Here is a 20,011-nt window from a genome sequence, read left to right as displayed (position 1 = left end):
ATATGGCAAACCAAAAGATAGGAATTGAGTTCAGTGCTGCTTTCAACAGGACCAGCCTCCCACTCAACGACATATACTTGGCATTGTAGGACCGCCCCTTCTTCCTCAGCTTATCGAGCATTGGTTCCCAAAAGGTCACCCTCCTCGGGTTGCCTCCTAAAGGAGCCCCAAGGTAGGTAATTGGTAAGGACCCTATTGACCATCCGTAAACAAGTGCCTCTCTTTCCACCATAGATGCCTCCATGTTACAACCAATGAGCAATGATTTCCTCATATTCAGTTTTAGCCCGGCAGCATACATAAATGCAAAAAGAGTATAGCATAATCTTTGTAGCTGATCTCCATCATTCTCACAGAAGAATAGCGTGTCATCCGCGAATTGGAGATGATTTAGAGCAATATCATCTCCAATTCGAACGCCACTAAACAACTGATCCCCTAGCAATTGATTAAGCATGCACAACAAACCATTCACACAAATGTTGAAGAGTAGGGGCGAAAGCGGATCACCTTGTCTTAATCCCCTCTCAATGGCGAAGAAGTCCGAGGGGGATCCATTCACGAGAATGGAAATTGAGGCTGTCGTGATACAACATCTGATCCAACTTAGCCATTTTGGTCCAAAGTTCATTGCTTCCATGGTATCCAAGAGGAACTTCCATTCCACACTATCGTAAGCCTTGGCAAAATCTAATTTGAGAAGGAAGCCCCCTCCCTCCCTTTTGTTCAACAAATCCATCACTTCCGAAGCAATAAAGATACATTCAGAAATTTGTCGTCCTCGTGTGAAGGCAAATTGATTTTCAGAAATTATCTTCTTTGGACATATATTTGTCAGACAATAAATAGAATTCAAATAAAAAATAAATACTCACTTAATTATAGTTATACTTTTTGGAAATTAAGTTACTATTTAATTATTTCTTACCGATTTAATACAAATATGTATTCACGAAAAATAGGCATATATTTTTCATACAATAACTATAATTGAATTAAAAATAAAAAAACACACTCAATTGTAGTTTGATTTTATACGAATCCAATATAATTTCTCGTTATTTCTCTTTTGATTAATACATATAAATGTATTCACAAAAACAAGGCCATGTAGTTGTCAATTGTCATACGATAAGCCGAATTCAATTAAAATAAATACCAACTTCATTATCGTACATTTTTAGGCAATGAGGAAATTATTTAATCATTTCTTAAAGTCTTACATACTTTTTTATTCATAAAAATGGGCCTATAACTGTTATACAATAAAAAGAATTCAATTAACAAATAAATACCAACTTAATTATAGTTCCATATTGATGTATTCACAAAAAGAAGGCATAAAGTTGTCTTACAATAAAAAAATTAAATAATAAATAAATATCCACTTAAATATATTTCTCTTTTTTAGGTAATCAATATACTACTATTTAATTACTTCGTTTTCATATATAGAGCTCTATTCACACAAAAATTGTGTATAGTTGTCATATAGTAAATAAAATTCAATTAATGATAAATACCCACTTAATTATAGTTCCATTTTAGAGGAATTTCAAAAAAAAAAATATTTAGAGGACATCAAGATATGCCTTTGGTGATTTCAAAAAAAGATATGTATATTTGGTAACATTTGAAAAGTTAATCAATATATTATTTAATTACTTCTTATCATTTTAATGTGTGTGTATATATATATTTATTTATATTAAATATAAATGGGCCAATAGTCAAAATCCAATAAACAGAACTCAACTAAAACTAATTATAAATTCAATTTTAGGAAGTCAAAATACAACTAGTCCTGTAGTTAATTCTTATCATTATTTTACATAGAGGTGCATTCACAAAAAAATAGGCACAAATATAGGGATGGCAACAGGTAGGATCGGACACAGGTTTTACAATTATCGAACCCAAACCCAAATTTCAGAACCCAAACACAAACCCTTATAAGCGATAAAATGAAATACATGCCCAAACCCATTGGGTTTCGAATTTACCCGAAACTCAAACCCAAACACATTACTTACGTGAAATAGCAACCCGTCCCACAACTCGATTCGAAATCTTCTTTCATTAAAAAAAAAGTTAAATTCATTGAAAGAAATAAAATACTATTCATCATCCTCATCCATCACCAAAGTGAGACAACAATAGTTTAGAGCTTACTTTCTCAAACATACAAAAGTACAATTAATCATCAAACACTAATAACAAAGTTTATATATATATATATATATATATATGAGGATTTTTTTGTAATTTTATGTTTCGGGTATCTTTGAGTTTGGGTTCGGGCGGGTATGGGCACGGATTTAACTAATACCAAACCCAAATCCATTAATTATTACAGTAACAGGCAAAACTCAAACTCAAACTCAAATCCAGTCAACTCAAATGAGAAATTTAGGTCTTCTGTAAATTTACAAAAGTATTCATTTTGAATCAACACTTTTTAAATTTATGATAAAAATTTAGGTCAACAGTTAACTCCATATAATTTATGTTCAAAAAGAACTCCTTATAATTTAACACTGATGAATGTCATAAAATAAATAAATTTAAATTAAATTAAAGATTAACTTTTAAATTTCAAGCTTTTTACATTAAACTAAAATGTTACGGTTATTTTACGACAACAATGATTATTGATAATAACCGAAAAATATTATTAACCCGTGCAATACACGTGCAATGTCCGGGAAAATAGTTGTAACATATTTACATTTGGAATGTAATCTTATAATAAATTATTATTTTTACCGTAATTTATATTCAATTTAAAAATAAATGTGTTAAATTTGACATATGGATACAAAAGTATTCATTTTGAATCAACAGTTTTTAAATTTATGATACAAATATAAAATAGTTTTTAGTTTGAATGAGAAATTTAGGTCTTCTGTAAATTTAAGTTTGACTATATATGTTTGAGTTGGTGGAACTATTGTGTTTATTCCAACTGCTTTGTTTTTTTATTCTACTGCTTTTTTAATTGCAGTATTCTTTTATCATTCAATATATATGTACTTTTTAAAATTAACATATTATATACTACATTGTTTTATTGTGAGATTGAGAGGAAGCAAATAGACATGACCAAATCTTAATTTTACAAGTAACTTGCTACCTTTCTTTGAATCAAAAATAGTTCTTACTAATTTTAGCAATTTAATTATAATCTTGCAAAAGTAATATATGAATAAAAAACATATTTCTTAATCAAAAGGTGAAAGAATTTTTTTTGAACAATGCAATCAGAATTAAATTAAACCAAAGGCGCAGAGGCCAACAAATCCGCGTTTACAAGCGACACAAGGCCCGGTGGAACATCCTCCACCTAAACACAACGGCCAAAAGACACAGCATTACAAGCTAAAAAAAATCAACAACACAATTACCAGTACGACGAATAAAAGACAAATTAACAACATCAAAAAAACTAGATAAAGAACGAGCTTCCTGCACCAATGTGGCTAGGTAAGAGCGACCCACACCACCCTTCTTCCAAACTTCAAACAGCTGCAAACAATCCGTCTCCAAGCATACTGAACGAAAACCCAAATCAACCGCCAAAGACATAGCCCAACGAAGCCTCATCACCTCACCAACGGCCTCCGAGAGAGCATAGAAACTAGAAGCTGTAGCAGCAGCGAAAGCAGCCCCTTCCTCGTCGCGCACCACCATGCCAAACCCTGCTACTCCATCCTGGGACATAGCTGCATCAAAATTAACCTTATAGACACAACAACTCGGCCGTTGCCATGTCGAATGCATCACCGGAGCTCTCCGCAACTGAACTGAAGCTGCTCCTTCATCTGCTAGCAGCCCTTGAGCCCGCTGCAGCACCCGTCCCAGATCAAAAGGTTGTCCATCAAAGATCACTCGGTTGCGTGCCTCCCATAGAGCGTAGATCATAGCACAAACCCGCCCCACATCCTCTGCATCCATGGCCGACACTAAAGCTTGCATCGCATCTCCAAAAGAAGAGGACGAAGGATCCCAACAGACTCCAAGATTTGATGCAAACCAGCAACCTCTAACTGCCTCACACAACAACAAAACATGAGCCACAAACTCCTCATGATCAGCAGAAAACGGGCATTCCGTGGACACCTCCATCCCACAAGCTCTCAACAGGACACGAACCGGAAGAACAGACAAGCACGCTCTCCAAACCACCTCCTTGCAACGAGGTAGAGCATTGGAACCCCAAATTTTAGACCAGAAATCAGGAGGATAAAACACTTTAGAAGAAGATGATGCCACCCCAACATGCTGGTGCTTCGACACAAACCTATATCCAAGCTTTGTTGTGTAAAAACCATCCTGAGCCATGGGCCAGAATAAAACATCCTCTCCCCGGTTGGTAGCCAAAAGGATAGCTAGAATTGAAGCAACAATCAGTAGAGGAAAAATCATATCAAGTAAAGTCCGATTCCAACCACCATGGAGATAAGAAATCAAATGAGACACTTTCTGAATACCATAGTCATGAACAACACGCCAATTACAGTGCACTGGAGGTCTATTTGGAAGACAAGCATCTCGCCAGATATTAATCCTCTCACCATTCCCAACTTTCCACATACCACCCTCTTGGAAAATCCAACACACACCCCAAATACTAGACCAAGCATAGCTCGGGCATGAACCCCGCTTAGCATCAAGCAAATTACCCTTACAGAAGTACACCGCTTTGAACACCCTAGCAAGAAGTGAATCCGGGGATGTATAAATCCGCCACTAATTCTTTGCTACAAGAGCAGAGTTAAATAACTTGAAATCTCTGAAACCAAGCCCACCATCCCGCTTAGAGCGACATAACTTCCTCCATTTAAGCCAATGCTTACCACGACGGGAAACATCACCACCCCAAAAGAACCTAGACACCATCCCCTCAATTTGATCACACAAGCCATCTGGCAGAACAAAGCAGGACATCACATAAGAAGGAATTGCTTGCACAACTGCTTTAATAAGAACCTACGACCCGCTCTAGAGAGGGCCTTCTCCTTCCAACCTTTCAGCTTATTCCAAACTCTTTCCTTAACAAAGTTAAAAAATCTGCGTCTTAGACTTCCCTATGATAGTAGGTAATCCCAAGTACTTATCAAAGCTTTCTACTGCCTGAACACCCAAAAGCTGTTTAAGCTCATAAAATTTATTACCATGCACATTTCGGCTCACCGAAAGCATTGACTTGTCAAGGTTTATCATCTGACCAGAAGCTCGTTCATAGGACGAAATGATGCCCTTAATACATTCCGCTTCCCGCGGTTCTGCCCTCCCAAGTACTTATCATAGTGAATAAATTTAATTTTCTGGGTTTTTGTTATGGAAGAATGAAGATGGTGAAAGAATGTAAAAAATGATGATGAATAAATTTCCTTTCCTAGAGTTTTGTTGTTAAAGGATGAAAGTAATGATAAATAAAATCTTCGCATCTCTGATTCTCTGCAAAATCACTTTTTTCTCACCTGGAATCAAATTCACTAGAATTTTCAATTCTGGGTCGTGTTTGTGTTCTGGGAAGCCCTGAGTACGGACGACCAAGACAAGAACTGGGACGGATACCACCTGGGGGCAACCGCCATGACGGTGGTTAGATCCTGGACGGTCACCAAGAAGTGACGAGCACCCACCTGGGGCTTCCCTTCCAGGGCAATGATGTGAACCGATTACCCTCTAGGACGATCACCACCGGTGAGACGACAACAGGGTCGGTTAAGCAGGGGCTAGCGACCCGATCTACTGCCGCTGCTTCCCGTTGAGCTTGGGGAAGGGCCCCATGAACAGGTTCCAGAACCTCCCCAGCAACTCCCTACACAGTTGGGACGGAGTCATGTCGTGTTTCCTCGCTCAGTATTCTTCAGTGAGGAGCATCCCAAAATCGGAAGAGACCCTTGCCTTGGTTAAGCAGGGCGAGAAAGAGTCCCTGAAGGCTTTCGTCAATTGCTTCAACAAGGAAGCAGGAGAAATCCCAGACCTACTCCCCCAGGTCCGGCTGATCCTAGTAAGGACGGCTCTCCGACCTGGTCCTTTCTTAACCTCCCTGGACGGGAAAAAAGCAAAATCCCTTGAAGAATTCCAGATCCGATCAGAGAAATACATCAACATGGAGGAAGCGGCTACTCTAAGGTCTTCCAACCAGACACCCGCCCACAGGGCCCCCGAGAAAGCCAAAGACCCGGGCAAAGCGAAACTGGATCGAGAATCCTGCCGCAAGAACTCGGACGACAAGAAACCGAAGCGAAGGAAGTATGATAGCTACACTCCTCTGAACTCTTCCCTATCCCGTATTCTGAGGGAAAGGGCCTCTTCCGATCTCAGAGACAAACCCCCTCTGTTGCTCACGCGGGGGGACAAGCTGGACTCCAAGAGATTCTGTGAGTTCCAAGACAGCCCCGACCACAACACGGACGAGTGCCTGAACCTAAAGGACAAGGTCGAAGAACTGGTCAGGACCGGAAGACTATCAAAGTACGTCGCACTCTCCTCGGGAGACCTCCCTCGGTCGCGGTCCCCAACTCCTCCAAGGCACCGGGCTCGGACCCCGCCAAGGCAACTAGCTCGGACTCCAACCAGACACCAGCCCGAACCCCTCCTCGTCACAGGAGCCCCAATCGTCATAGGAACCCCGATCGCCGCAGGAGCTCCGGTCGTCGCACCAGCCCCGCCCGACGCAGAAGCCCCGACCGACGCAGAAGCCCTGACCGACACGGTCAAGACGAGGTGTAGAGACATCACGGGACTAACCCGGTCAGTGTTAACTCCATCGCAGGAGGCTGGGCCGCCGGAGGACCCACAAACAATAGCCGGAAAAGGAGTACTAGAGTAATTATGTCTGCTGCGGGGATACCTCGTCCGGGTTCCTCCAACCGCCCCGGCAGAAGGTAGCCATCAGTTTCACTGAGGATGACTATGGTGCGGACACTGGTGAAGAAGATGACCCGATTGTGGTTGAAGCCCTCATCGGAAACAGTAAGATCAGAAGAATCCTCATCAACACAGGTAATTCCGCTGATATTATGTTCTATGATGCTTATAAGAGCCTAGGCCTGTCTGTGAAGGACCTGATCCCCTACGACCACGACTTGATCGGGTTCACTGGGGAAAAAGTCCTTCCTTTAGGATATTTTGATACTTTCCTCTCTCTTAGAGACCCTGACATTTGCAGGACAGTGAAGGCTCGTTTCTTGCTGGTGGAATGCCCAACAGTGTACAACGCTATCCTCGGAAGGTCAAGCCTCAACATTTACCGAGCCATCATTTCCACCCACCACCTCATGCTTAAGTACCCCTGGGCCGGCAGTGTGGTCGCCGTACGCGGTAACCTAACTATGGCCAGGGGATGCTACAACTCCAGCTGCAGATTAGCTAGAGAAGACCGGAAGAGAAAGAAGTCCTGCCATGAAAAGCGAGACGAGAACTTCCAACTCCGAGGGGGTACTTTCATGACAGATCTCGACCTATGGGTGGACCAGTCCCGGGAGGATCAACGCCTCAAACCCGACGGAGAGTCTCATCCCCTCCAGGTCGGGCCCCGCTCAGAGAACGTTATGAAAATAGCCCACGACCTCCCGAAAGACCTGTCCACCCGACTAGAAAAACTACTCGAGGATAACGGAAAATTGTTCGCATGGTCATCCGCTGATATGCCGGGCATAGACCTAACATTTTGCAGCCCAAGCTAGCAGTAAACAGAAAGTTCAAGTCGGTTGCCCAGAAGAAGAGACAGATGAGCACTGAGAAGCAAGAAGTGTTCAAGCAACAGACCAGCGAGCTCCTTCAGGCCGGGATCATCCGAGAAGTCAAGTATACCACCTGGCTCTCTAATGTGGTCCTGGTGAAGAAGTCGAATGGGAAGTGACGCATGTGCGTCGACTACACCGACCTGAACAAGGCATGCCCAAAGGACCCCTTCCCCCTTCCCAGCATCGACGCATTGGTAGACAACTCCTCGGGGTACAAGTACCTGTCCCTCATGCACGCTTACTCCGGGTACAACCAGATTACTATGTACCGTGAAGACGAGGAGAAAACCGCTTTCATAACTGACCGAGGGACATACTGCTACACTATGCTCCCATTCGGTCTAAAGAACGCAGTTGACACCTACCAGAGGATGATGACCAAGGTTTTCGGGAACTTGGTGGGGAAATCCGTAGAAGTCTACATAGACGACATCATTGTGAAAACCCCTAAGGGCGGCGATCACGCCGCCGACCTCGCAGTCGTCTTCGAACAGCTGAAGAAGCACAACATGCGCCTTAACTCGGACAAGTGCACCTTCGGCGTCAAGAGCGAAAAAATCCTCGGATATATGCTAACGAACCGGGGAATCGAACTGAATCCGGATAAATGTCAGGGCATTATGAATATGAAGAGCCCCCGAACAGTCAAAGAAGTACAACAGCTGGCGGGCCGCATGGCCGCAATCGGCAGGTTCCTCCCCAAAGCCGCTCTGCGGGCCCTGCCTCTTTACAACCTACTAAAGAAGGGAGCGAACTTCGATTGGACCGAGGAGGCCGAAAAAGCCTTCTCCCAGCTGAAAGAAATCCTCACTTCCTCACCGATCTTGTCAAGCCCAAAGTAGGGGGAACCCCTGTACCTGTATCTGGCGGTGAGAGACAAAGCTGTGAGCTCGGTCCTGGAAAGAGAAGAATCCGGAGTCCAGCTACCAGTCTACTTCGTCAGCCGATCGCTGAAGGGAGCGGAGCTCCGATACCAAATGCTCGAAAAAATGGCTCTCACCCTCTTGACCACGGCTAGGCACCTCAGAAGGTACTTCCAGTGCCACCGCATCATCGTCCACACAGACCAGCCGGTCAGACAAGTACTACACAAACCGGACCTGGCTGGGCGCATGGTGGGCTGGTCCATCGAGTTGTCGGAACACGACATCCGATACGAACCCAGACGCGCTATCAAGGCACAAGTCTTAGCAGATTTCCTGGTGGAACTCACGGACGACGAGGAACCCCCCCCTAAGATCTCTTGGGTAATCCACGTCGACGGCTCGAGTAACAAGGAAGGGGGCGACACTAGAATCGTCCTCCAAAGCAATACAGGGATGGTGGTGGAACAGTCACTACGTTTCAATTTCCCGACCACCAACAACGAAGCCGAATACGAGGCCTGCATCGCCGGCCTAGTGACTGCCCGAGACCTGGGAGCGAAGAACCTACTCGTCTGCTGCGATTCCCTCTTGGTTGTCTCCCAGGCCAATGGCGAGCCCATGCCAAAGACCTCATTCTGGAGCAGTACCTCTCACACCTAAAGCGACTCGCTACAGCCTTCAGCAAGGTGGAATTCTGCCACGTCCCAAGAGCTCAGAACGACCGAGCGGACACCTTGGCCAAACCTTCCAGCACCGGGAAACCTGGGCTGAACAGAACTGTAATTCAGGGGGCCCATGCCCTGCCTTTCGTAGCAGACCCCAACCGTCTAACGGAACAGACAAACCTGAGCATTAGCCAAGACGAAGACTGAAGGACTCCTATCGTCAAGTACCTCACAACCGGTTGGTTGCCACCCAGCGGACTCGAGGCCAAGAAATTAACTAGATGCACGTCTTGGTACACCATCATCAACGATGACCTCTTCAAAAGGGGGTTCTCCACCCCTCTCCTCAAATGTTTGTCCAAGGAGAGCGCGAACTACGTCCTCGTAGAAATCCATGAGGCTAGCTGTAGGAATCACCCTGAAGGACGCTCACTAGCAAGAAAGGTGCTCCGAGCCGGATAATTCTGGCCCACAATGGAGAAGGACGCGGCCGAGCACGTCAGACAATGCGATCCGTGCCAAAGGCACGCCGACCTCCGACTAGCTCCCCCTGAGTGCATCTCATCTCTGGTGTCCCGCTGGCTTTTCCACCAATGGGGGATGGATCTCCTAGGGCCCTTCAACACCGCATTGGGGCAATTGAAGCACTTGGTAATCGCGGTGGACTACTTCACCAATTGGATTAAGGCAGAGCCCCTCGCCACAATCACCTCTGCCTGCATTCAACGCTTCTTTTACAGGAACGTCATCAGCAGATTTGGAGTGCCTAGGGTCCTGATTACCGACAATGGCACTCAGTTTACCTCCAAGGGATTCAGGGAATTGGTGAGTGGGTTGCATATCAAGCAGCACTTCACTTCAATCGAGCACCCCCAAACGAACGGACAGGCGGAAGCCGCAAACCGGGTCATACTCAGGGGACTCAGGAAGAGGCTGGACAGCGCTAAAGGAAACTGGGCGGAGTAGCTCGATCACGTCCTGTGGGCGTACCGCACCACCCCGCACTCAACTACCGGGGAGAGCCCTTTCTGCCTGACATTCGGGACTGAGGCGGTCATACCAGCGGAAATAGGGGAACCGAGCGCCCGCACCCTCGACTTTGACCCGGTGGCGAACAACCAACTCATCGAAGAGGACCTCGACCTCCTCACGAAAAGGAGAGTGATTGCTAATTGCCGAGAGCTAATTGCAAAGTAGCACGCTGCCATCCGCTACAACAAGAAGGTCGTCTCCTGTGCGTTCTCGCCCGGGGACTTAGTCCTCCGCAAGGCTAGCAACGGAGCTCGCGCGACCGAAAGAGGAAAGCTAGCTGCCAACTGGGAAGGCCCATACCGAGTCACTGAAGCAACCGACACTGGAGCCTACAAACTGGAAACGCTCTCCGGGGAAGAAATCCCGCGAACTTGGAACGCCGCCAACCTGAGTCGCTACTACAGCTAGCCCCGTCCGGCTGACGAAGACAGCTCAACCGTCCAGTACTTTCGAGTACCTTTTGCTGTTTCTAACTTTCTTTTTTCGAATCAAGGGTCTATACCCACTCTTCCCTCTTGTACGCAAAAGAAAACCTTATGCTTTTAAATGAAGAAACGAGAAGGAACGTTTTGTTTACATATCTCCCTTACGAGCACGGATCGACACGAACGATTATAATTAAAAGACCCACTGGACACGATAATTAAAAGACCCACCGGGCACGATAATTAAAAGGACCACCAGGCACAATAATTACAAGATCCACCGGACGCGATAATTAAAAAGTACTACCGGACACGCTAAGCAAAGACCCAACCGGACACGCGAAATAAGACATGACTATAAAATAAACCCAATAGAAAAGTTCATAACATTCCAAACGAAAATAGTTACTATTACAATTGTTCAAGAACTAAGCTATTACAATCGTTCAAAAGAGCAAACAAAACACTTAGACAAAATAACATAAATTTCCGCTCAGGGAGCTGCTTCCGGCGGGTAGGTCGGGGTGAAGTTCCCCTTGGCATCGAATGTTCCGATCTTTCCCCCCGAGACAACCTTCTTGTAGCCGACCGGTCCCACATTTAAACCCGGATTGACAACCGAAAGCTGGCTCACCGCATTGCTGAAGGATGCTTTGTTAATCTTCGACACGGTGACCCCTATCCTCTTCTTGTCAGCCTCCAGCGAGGCGACCTTCGCTTCAAGCTCGCTCTTCTCTTTCTTCAGAGTGGCAATCTGCTCGAGCTCCAGCAGGCGGGCAGCCTTCTCTTCTGCCAGTTCTTGCTCCGCCATCTTCAATCGCCCCCAAGTCCTTGAGGGTGGCCTCTCCGGTCATCACCTTCTTCCCCAATTGCTCCTTCTCAGCATTACCGACATCCAACGCCTTGTTCAACTCCTCAATCGCAGAGACACCCCCCTTCAGCTCCTCATTCATTCACTTGATCAACCGGTCAGCCTCCTCCTCCTTCGCCCTCAGGTCTTCCATTTCTGGCAACATAGACTGCTGGATATAGCGAACAACGGAGGAAATCTTGAGCGAGCTTCGCAAGGCGTAGTTCAAGTGATCATAGGGCTCTTGATCGCCCAGGTACGTCTGGTCGCTCTCAGTGAGCACCAGGTCATCGATATGCTCCAAGTGCTCCACACTGTTCGCCGCCTCGGGGCCCCACATCACAATGACCCTCCGGGGAGCCACCACTCAGCCTTGGAACTCTGACCGTCGGTCTGGTGACTGATGACCCGGGATTTAAGGCTATTTTCCTAGCTTATTTGCATGTAGTTTAGTATAATTTTTAGGATATTTCATTCATTTTAGGACACTTTAGGCTTATTTCATGCATTTTAATATTTTTATTAAGTTTTAGTATTTTTCTATATTTTATATTATTTTCTAGATATTATTAAGATTTATTTACTTTAATTTAGGAATAGATAAGTTTATTTTAAGTTTTTATCTTATTTTTATCTTCTATTAATTTTATTTTATTGTTATTTTAGGAGAAGATTGGAGAAGAGAGAGAAAATCAGAAAAAAAGGAAAAAGAAAAAGAAAATATGCAGTTGGAATGGAGCTGTTATCCAGTGCGCCACGTGTCCACGAGCTTAAGGTGTGCCCGCGCATCTGATCGCGCCACGTAGCTACTCAAGAGATCAACGTCCAGATGGGAGCGGGTGCACCGGTTTAGAGTGCACGTGAATACACAGGAACATAAGCTGCTGCAGAAAAGACAAGAAACGCATAGAATACGAAAATCACTATAAAATCAGTTTTTAACCTATTTTTTTAGGATCCTTTTCATCTTTTCTCTTCTTCTAAACCTAATAAACTCTTGAGAGACTCTTGGAGGCACTTGCTTGGTGGAGAGGAAGGTTAGGCCCTTGAGGGCCGATGTCAGGGCCATGGAGGAGGTGACAGCTTCTCCGGACGTCCATGGCTCCGTTCTATTTTGGGTTTTACTTTTCTCTTTACCTATTTTTGTGTTGACTCTCTTTTGGTATTTGGAATGACTTAATTTGATTTTCTTTCTTGTTCATTATACTTTTATGCAATTATAAGTATGAATTTTCATTATTTGGCGTATTTCTCTATGCTTAATGCTTCCATTGGTCGATTGATAATTTTAAGGGTTTATATTAATTCGTAAATAGATTGGGAAATTGATATGGGTTAATGTAGACTTAGTTCATATAAAGGGAAAAAATTCCTATGTCTTAGGTTATTAATTCTCTTTGCGCGTTCATGTATCTTTTGCCAATAGGATGTTTTTTAGGATTTGCATGACAATTGAGAAGTTGGTGTGAATTTAGTTAATGAGAGAAACCACCCTTGCATCAGTCATCTTAAGAAAGGCATGTCTTAGGCAGGGTTTAGGTTTTCTAGGTGACAATAGGAGACATTAACTCTTAGGTATGAATATCATGAGTTGGGAAAAAGATCTATACCGAGTGACAAGTCAGGATACTCACCTCTCTAGGATAGGATTATCTAGTAGTAACTATTAAGATTTCTTAAGTGACAGGCAGAGATTCTATCCACTAGGACATTAACTTCTTGGGTTAGGAACAGAGCTTGGGAATGTCTTATCGAGTAGGTATGTGATATAATGCTCCTTTTATGATCACCAGGGCTTAGGAGATTAAGGCTAGGTTCTTAATGCGTAGATTCGCTTAGCTAAGAAATTAGTGGGTGAATAACTATTATCCGCATCTTAAATGTGAATTTCATCTTATAAGAGTATATTGGTTGAGAATAAGTTGTAAGTCAAGTGAACTCATTTTTCAAATACATTTTCTTCTTTGTTTGCCTCCGTAAAACTTCTTTTATCGCTTTATTTATCTTTTTCCTTATTGAAATTTAAATAAAACACATATCATGGTTAAATTTTTCAAACAATGTCTAGCTAGTGAGATTAATACGTAGCAACACAATCCATGTGGAGACGACAAAACCCGATACTATACTGCGATTGAGTCTTGAAAGGGATTTGATAGTAGTTAGTGGAGGAAAACTTCTTCATTAAATATCCTTTCATCAGTGACCGGGTTGGTCGGGATCAACACAACGCCTTTTCGTAGCTGGGTCCCGAAGCACCTCCTCATGTCGGACGGGGACGGAATCACGGTTCCCCGAAGCGGACCCCTTGGAAGCGGAGCCAACCCCTCGAGTGGCCCCCAGCGGAGTCTTTGTGGGATCACCCTCAGGTCAGGGGAACGATCCAAACCCTTCTTCTTCGTCCCCCACCTGCTACTCGGAGTCAGGGCCCGGCTGACCATCTTCTCCCTGCCCTTCGTCTCTGGGAGTCTCATTTCCCTGATCCCCCTCATCGTTCGTTGATGCCTCGTCGGCCATTTGCAGCGCTTCCAGCAAGTCTCGGTCGATGTCCGCCATAGCACTTGCGCAACCGCAAAGATAAAGTTATAAACAAAGGAAATGGGATAATTAGCAAAAAGGAAAACAACAAAATAACCACTTACGCAGCTTTTTAGCGTTCCTCCGATCGCTAAAGGAACATAAATCGTAACAACGGAGGGGACGGACGGGGATTTTCTTTTCACCCTCGGGAATATAACGAATCGCTTCCGTTAAAAGACGTTTGAAGGCCACATCAGCCTCTGACAACGCACCTTCGTTCGTAAAACTGAACGAAGTCACCTTCTCCTCATAATGAGCAGCGTTCCAAGTCAATGGGAAGCGTGGACGCGTTCCCCCGCTCGACCCCCTCTCAAACCACCAATATGGGGGATGCGTAGTCGGCGCCACCCGAAAGAACTGATCCTTGAAGTCTTTATAGGAATTCGCTAACGCCTTGAAGACCGGGAATGTAAGACTCGGATAATCTATGCGATTAATTAACTAATTATTTATCGGTTCAATAGCGATAAGCGTTATTAAACTTAAGTTAACATGTTAATTGTGTCTTGCGGGTTTATATAAATGAGTGTATTATTAATATTATTATTATTTTCTAAACAAATAAATAATAGAAAAGAAAAATTGAAAGTTTAGAAGAAAAAAAAAAAGAATAAGAATCACGTAAGTGACTTAAAATAGAGAAAGAAAGAAGAATGCTGCCAGAAAGTTTAATATATATATCTTTATATAACTTGTTAACACTTCTACACTTGATCACTTAAATTTACTCAAAGTGATCATAAATTATATCATAGAGTTCCTAATAATTTTAACGATGATGATTCATCTTTCTAATATTTTTTCTATAACTCTATGAGTTAAATCCTACACTACCAAAATTATCTCATACGGATATTCACTCTCAATACCAGTAGTATATTATATAACTTAAATTCTTCAATCTATTCTTTGCGTGGCATTCAACCAGGTTCTTAAAGTTTTCCCAAGCATGACACTTAACTTTAAGTGCTGAGTCATTGTCTATTCTCTTGACAACACATAGCCTACAATCTATCACCACTTGACACCTCAAACCAAGGGCCCTCTAATCTAGCCACTCACAAATCCTTCTTGCTGTCGTTCATATCTTCTTCAGCATGATATTCCATTAATTTATTATCTTTTGAAGCCTCTAAAAGGCAAGATATGTAGTGATCTTTTGATATGGGCTCAGTTTGGAAGAGCTTATTTGAGCTTATCTGACAGCATAAGCTCTTATGTCAGTGTTTAGGAGAACTTATGCAAACAGCTTATGGCCTGCTTATTTTCATAAGCTACTCAGGACAGCTTATGAAAAACAGTTTATGCTTATATACAACTTATTTTTAATTTACTTCAATAAATTTTTAAAAATAGCTTATGAATAAGCGCTTATATCATAAGCGCTTCTAACCATAAGCGCTTAATTAAGCTGTTTTTCCAAACGGGGCCATGAACTCATTATCAGTGCAACACGCACATAGAGCTATATTCTCACTTCATATCGACATTATATAGCATTAGCTATTTGAGTAAATGCTATTTGAGTGAATTAGTTTTTGGTGAAAATTTTAGAGTGTATGTTTTGAGTGGGAGGAGATTCTTGAGTTTTGGAGCGGAAGTTAGGATCTTGAAGCTTAGCTTTACGAAAGCAAATAATTTTCTAAGATCTAAAAGATCACGAGGTTCGCAACTTCTATGCACTACTCACGAAGGTAAGGGTAACTCAGTATAGAAGTGTCCTTGAGCCTTACCTACTTTAATTTCACTGCATGTGTTTGAGATGAAAGTGTTTAATTTGATTGCGAAGTTCACTTGTTTTACTGTGATATATATTTGATTACACTTTCGTTTCTGAGGCTTCTGCTAAATGTTTTCTGGGCTTCAGCCATTGGTTATTGTTGAAATTATGAATAACATGTGGTTATTCTGAGTTGATTATTGGTTTGGAAATTGTCGTTGACTGACTTGGCATATAGGAAAATGGGCAATGAGGTGGGTGTGGTCCCACGTGATTGTCTCGTCTTTCGAGGCGTTATAAAGTGGCAATGAGGTGGGTGTGGTCCCACGAGATTGTCTCATCTTTCGAGATGTTCTAAAGTGGCGATGAGGTGGGTGTGGTCCCACGCGATTGTCCCGTCCATAGTGATGCTAAGTGGCGATCAGGAGGTGTGGTCCTATGATTGTCCCGTCTTGTGTGACGCTTAAGTGGCGATCAGGAGGTGTGGTCCTATGATTGTCCCGTCATGTATGACGCTATAAGTGGCGATGAGGAGGTGTGGTCCTATCATTGTCCCGTCTTGCGAGACGTGATTGATCGATCCATTTTTGCTAGCGGCATATAGTTGCATTATAGGGAACTAACATCTGACCCTATGTTGTCGAATTAAACGGTGATTTTAAATTACCATGTTTTGTAATTGAATTTCAATAACATGCTTTTCTCTTTTATACGTGATAATTGCATAGAGTTAACCCTTTCTGTTTGCTACTTGTTGTTTGGGCGCTTAACGCTATTAGGCGGTGAGGAGCTGATGACCCGGGTTTATATGATGTTTTTAGGGTTTTTACTTGTAGGTTTTGAGTCTTTTTCTTGTGTCTCATGTAGTGTTTCATGCATTCTCATGCATTTTTATCTTTTCTTGAGTCTTTGTTTTGTTTTGGTAATTTTGTAGTTTTATAGGGAGTTTTCTTGCATTTTAAGTTAAGTTTAGGACTTGCATGATTTTCTTTTGTTTTATGAAGGACCTCTTGTGCTAATGAGCTCTTTGAGCTTCTAGATTCTTCCATGACTTGTTGGTTAGGTTTGGAGAGCAGAAACTGAAGGTAATAGAAGGCCAAGAAGCATGGAATTGAAGGAGGACTTAAAGAGGATTGAAAGAGGAGTTACAGAAGCCAAAGAGTCTTTTCCAAGCGAGCTGGAGCGCCTAGGCGTTGGCAGGCGCTGGGTAGGCGCCAATTAGCTCCAGAGAGCATGTTTTCAGGATGGAATTGGCGCTCAGGCGCTCTGAATTGGCGCCTGAGCGCCCGGAACAGCCCAGACTCGGGAATTTTGCCTATAAATAGGATTTTAGTCATTTTCTTTTGGAATCTTTGATATCTTTTGATACTTTGTAAAATTCAGAGGTAGAGGATCATCTAGGAGAGTGAAAGAGGGCTTCCAAGCTTGTGTTCAAGGTTCTTAGCCAAGCATGGCTCTTGCCATGCTTGGCTAATCTCTCTTCTTTTACTTTGGTTTTCTTGTAAGACTTTTCCTTTTGAGTTATAATCTTAAGTTCTTTCCCACTTGTTCTTCTTCTTTCCTTGAATCCCATATCCATGCTTTATGTTTCAAGTTAGAACATGTGCTAGCTTTATGCTTTTCTATAATAGAACGGAAGTTTGTTATAGATTATGGACTTGTTATGGGATTACCTCTTCTATACTTGCTACTAGGAATAGAGGAAGGGTTGAGGTTTGTTGGCCTGAACTTTATAATCTTTATGCTTCAAACAAATGTTTTAAGTACACAAGGAATTGGGCTTATCTTTTGGTTTGAAAGAATTATCTATGCGAGGCATCGATAGGTAGTTGCTTAGGCTATAACATCAAGGAGAAATTTATGAGAACATGTGCTTAGAATGATGTGCTTGAATTGATTGGTTGAGCAAGAACCCAAAGTAAATCACTCTTTCTTTTCATTCTCTGTTTCATTTTTGAATTTATATTTTCTTTTTCCTTATTACTATTTCGTCATATGTTTGCCTCAATAAAACAAACCTTCAAACTCAAAGCTTGAACCGAATCTCTTCACTCACAATCCCTGTGGTTCGATATTTAAAACCGGGTGGATTCCGTACACTTGCGGATTTACCAACAGGAGCCTTCCGGCGATGCTTAGCCATGTACGAGATAGAGGAGAGATAGTAAGCGACGAAGTAGAGATGAAAGAAGTTGTTTAGTTTTCTCTTAGTAGGTTATGCTTTGAGTCTTCTTCATCTTCTGAAACTCTATTACTAAAACCATGTTTTCGCCACTGGTTAAGTGTGCGTACTTATTTTGGAACCATGCTTATGTTATTGTAAGTCACTATTATTATATAGGTGCCCACTAGGGTGGGCAAGTTTCATTTTGGTCCACCCATGGACCAAGGGTGTTTTTAGTAATTTCAAATAAATAAATATATATTTTTCATTCTGGTTTCATCTTCTCTCAAACACAGTTTTTGCCCCAAATCTGAAAGAAAACCAGATTTTTACTGCACACCACTCACGTATCAAAGAGAAAGAAAGAATTTTCTTGAACCCGTAAATCTGAATAATCCAAGTGATGAAGAAACTTCCAAACCAGACAAGAAGGTAAATTGATGTGCTTGTGTCATCCTCCATTGCTCCAAACCAGAAGAAGATAACATAGAACCACCACTACTATTTGCTCCACAGTACCAAAGAGCTGCCAATGTTGAAATTCAACTCTCCTAACACCTCCCAATTTTTTTTTTAGAATCAAATATATAATAAAAGATGGTTCTTGGCATAAAACTCATACAAACAGACAACAGCCGAAACAAACTCAAGAAGCATCAATACACAGTAAAGAAAAAGAACAGAAAAACAGATAAAGAAACTTGAAAAACCATTCGAGCCTTCAATCTTCAATCCACAAGGAGCCAGAATCTGCCTACTCTCATAACGTTGCAGAGGATCGGTTACATTTACCACCCACTTCCGGATGAGTTTCTTTGCTTGTCTAATCTTGCAAATCGAATGGAAAAACGCAGTGTTTTGTCGCCCTCTTTAATCCACTGCACTCTTGTTTTTTGTCTCCAACGATTCTCTTCCAATCTGTATTCATGTCAGAGGCCCTCTAAAATCCTCATCCTTCTCCTTCGTTTGGTGGTGGCGGCGTCACGAACCCAGCCACCGAACACCGCACCTCGACGAACCCAGATCTGGACAGCCGCATCTGAGGATTTCCATGGCAAGGGAAGAAACCAGAGGAGAAGGAGGGAGAAGATGTTAGGGTTGACAATTTACATTTTTGCCCTTTTATCATCTATTCAATCCTAACTATTCAATTAAAGAATATTTTAAAATTCTTTGATCTAATGGTGATTAAGCCTGGTCCATGGGTGGACCAAAAAGAAACTTGTCCACCCTAGTGGACACCTATTATATATTGGGAAAGGGGTGTTTAATTAAGGTTATGGTATGTTTACAAACCTATAGTGGAAGTATTTTATCAAACAAGTGACAGATGTATTCGCTTTAGCGATGAAGCGTTTAGTTCTTTTCCAAAAAAATTACTCTTGTATTTTGGGATTGTCAAATGTCCTTAGACTTGTCAGGTTACTAATGTGATTCCTCAGTTGAGGAATTGGGGCGTTACAGGGAACGTCGTCCTCAAGGTCACCATTACATACCCCCCATGCCCATGGGTATGGGCAACCACGAAGAGGTGGAAGAATAAAGGGATCGAGGGTGTCCGTCCAAAGAGGGCGCACGCAGCCTCGTAACCGCGCACAAAGCCTCATCCGCCCGGGTGAAGTTGCGAGGGGGCCACCATCATATGGTGAAGCACGTCGACCTGGAAATCGGTCAATGGCATTCGCACCTTCACCTTCTTCATGGTATAAATGTGGATATAGATACCGAAGGGGGGGGGGGGGTCTGAGGGAGCCTCTTGGAGGCCCCCAGGGCATATACGTCGTGGTCGAGCCCAATCTGCTTCTGTGACAGGTAATACTGTTTGCGGAAGTGCCCCTCGTCTTCGTTGGCATAACACGACTGGGTCTTTAAGATGTCCCGGCACCACTTGTCAAAAATGGCCAGGTCCCCCGTTAGGTGGGGATACTTCACCCGGTCGATTTTCCTCC

The 20,011-nt window shown here is 43.0% G+C and overlaps 1 protein-coding gene across 1 annotated transcript; it reads right to left on the bottom strand.

Moving 5' to 3' along the window:
- Nucleotides 1-3,378: 3,378 nt before the first annotated feature.
- Nucleotides 3,379-4,593, bottom strand: LOC130744894 (uncharacterized). Its single transcript, XM_057597053.1, has one exon. The coding sequence runs from the start codon at nt 4,591-4,593 to the stop codon at nt 3,379-3,381; it is 1,215 nt and encodes a 404-aa protein (XP_057453036.1).
- Between the last annotated feature and the right edge of the window lie 15,418 nt (nt 4,594-20,011).

Source organism: Lotus japonicus, chromosome 3, assembly GCF_012489685.1.
Source record: "Lotus japonicus ecotype B-129 chromosome 3, LjGifu_v1.2".
In the NCBI taxonomy this organism is placed as follows: domain Eukaryota; kingdom Viridiplantae; phylum Streptophyta; class Magnoliopsida; order Fabales; family Fabaceae; genus Lotus; species Lotus japonicus.
Note: the sequence above shows the minus strand (reverse complement) of the source record. Positions and strands in the feature narration are given on the sequence as shown.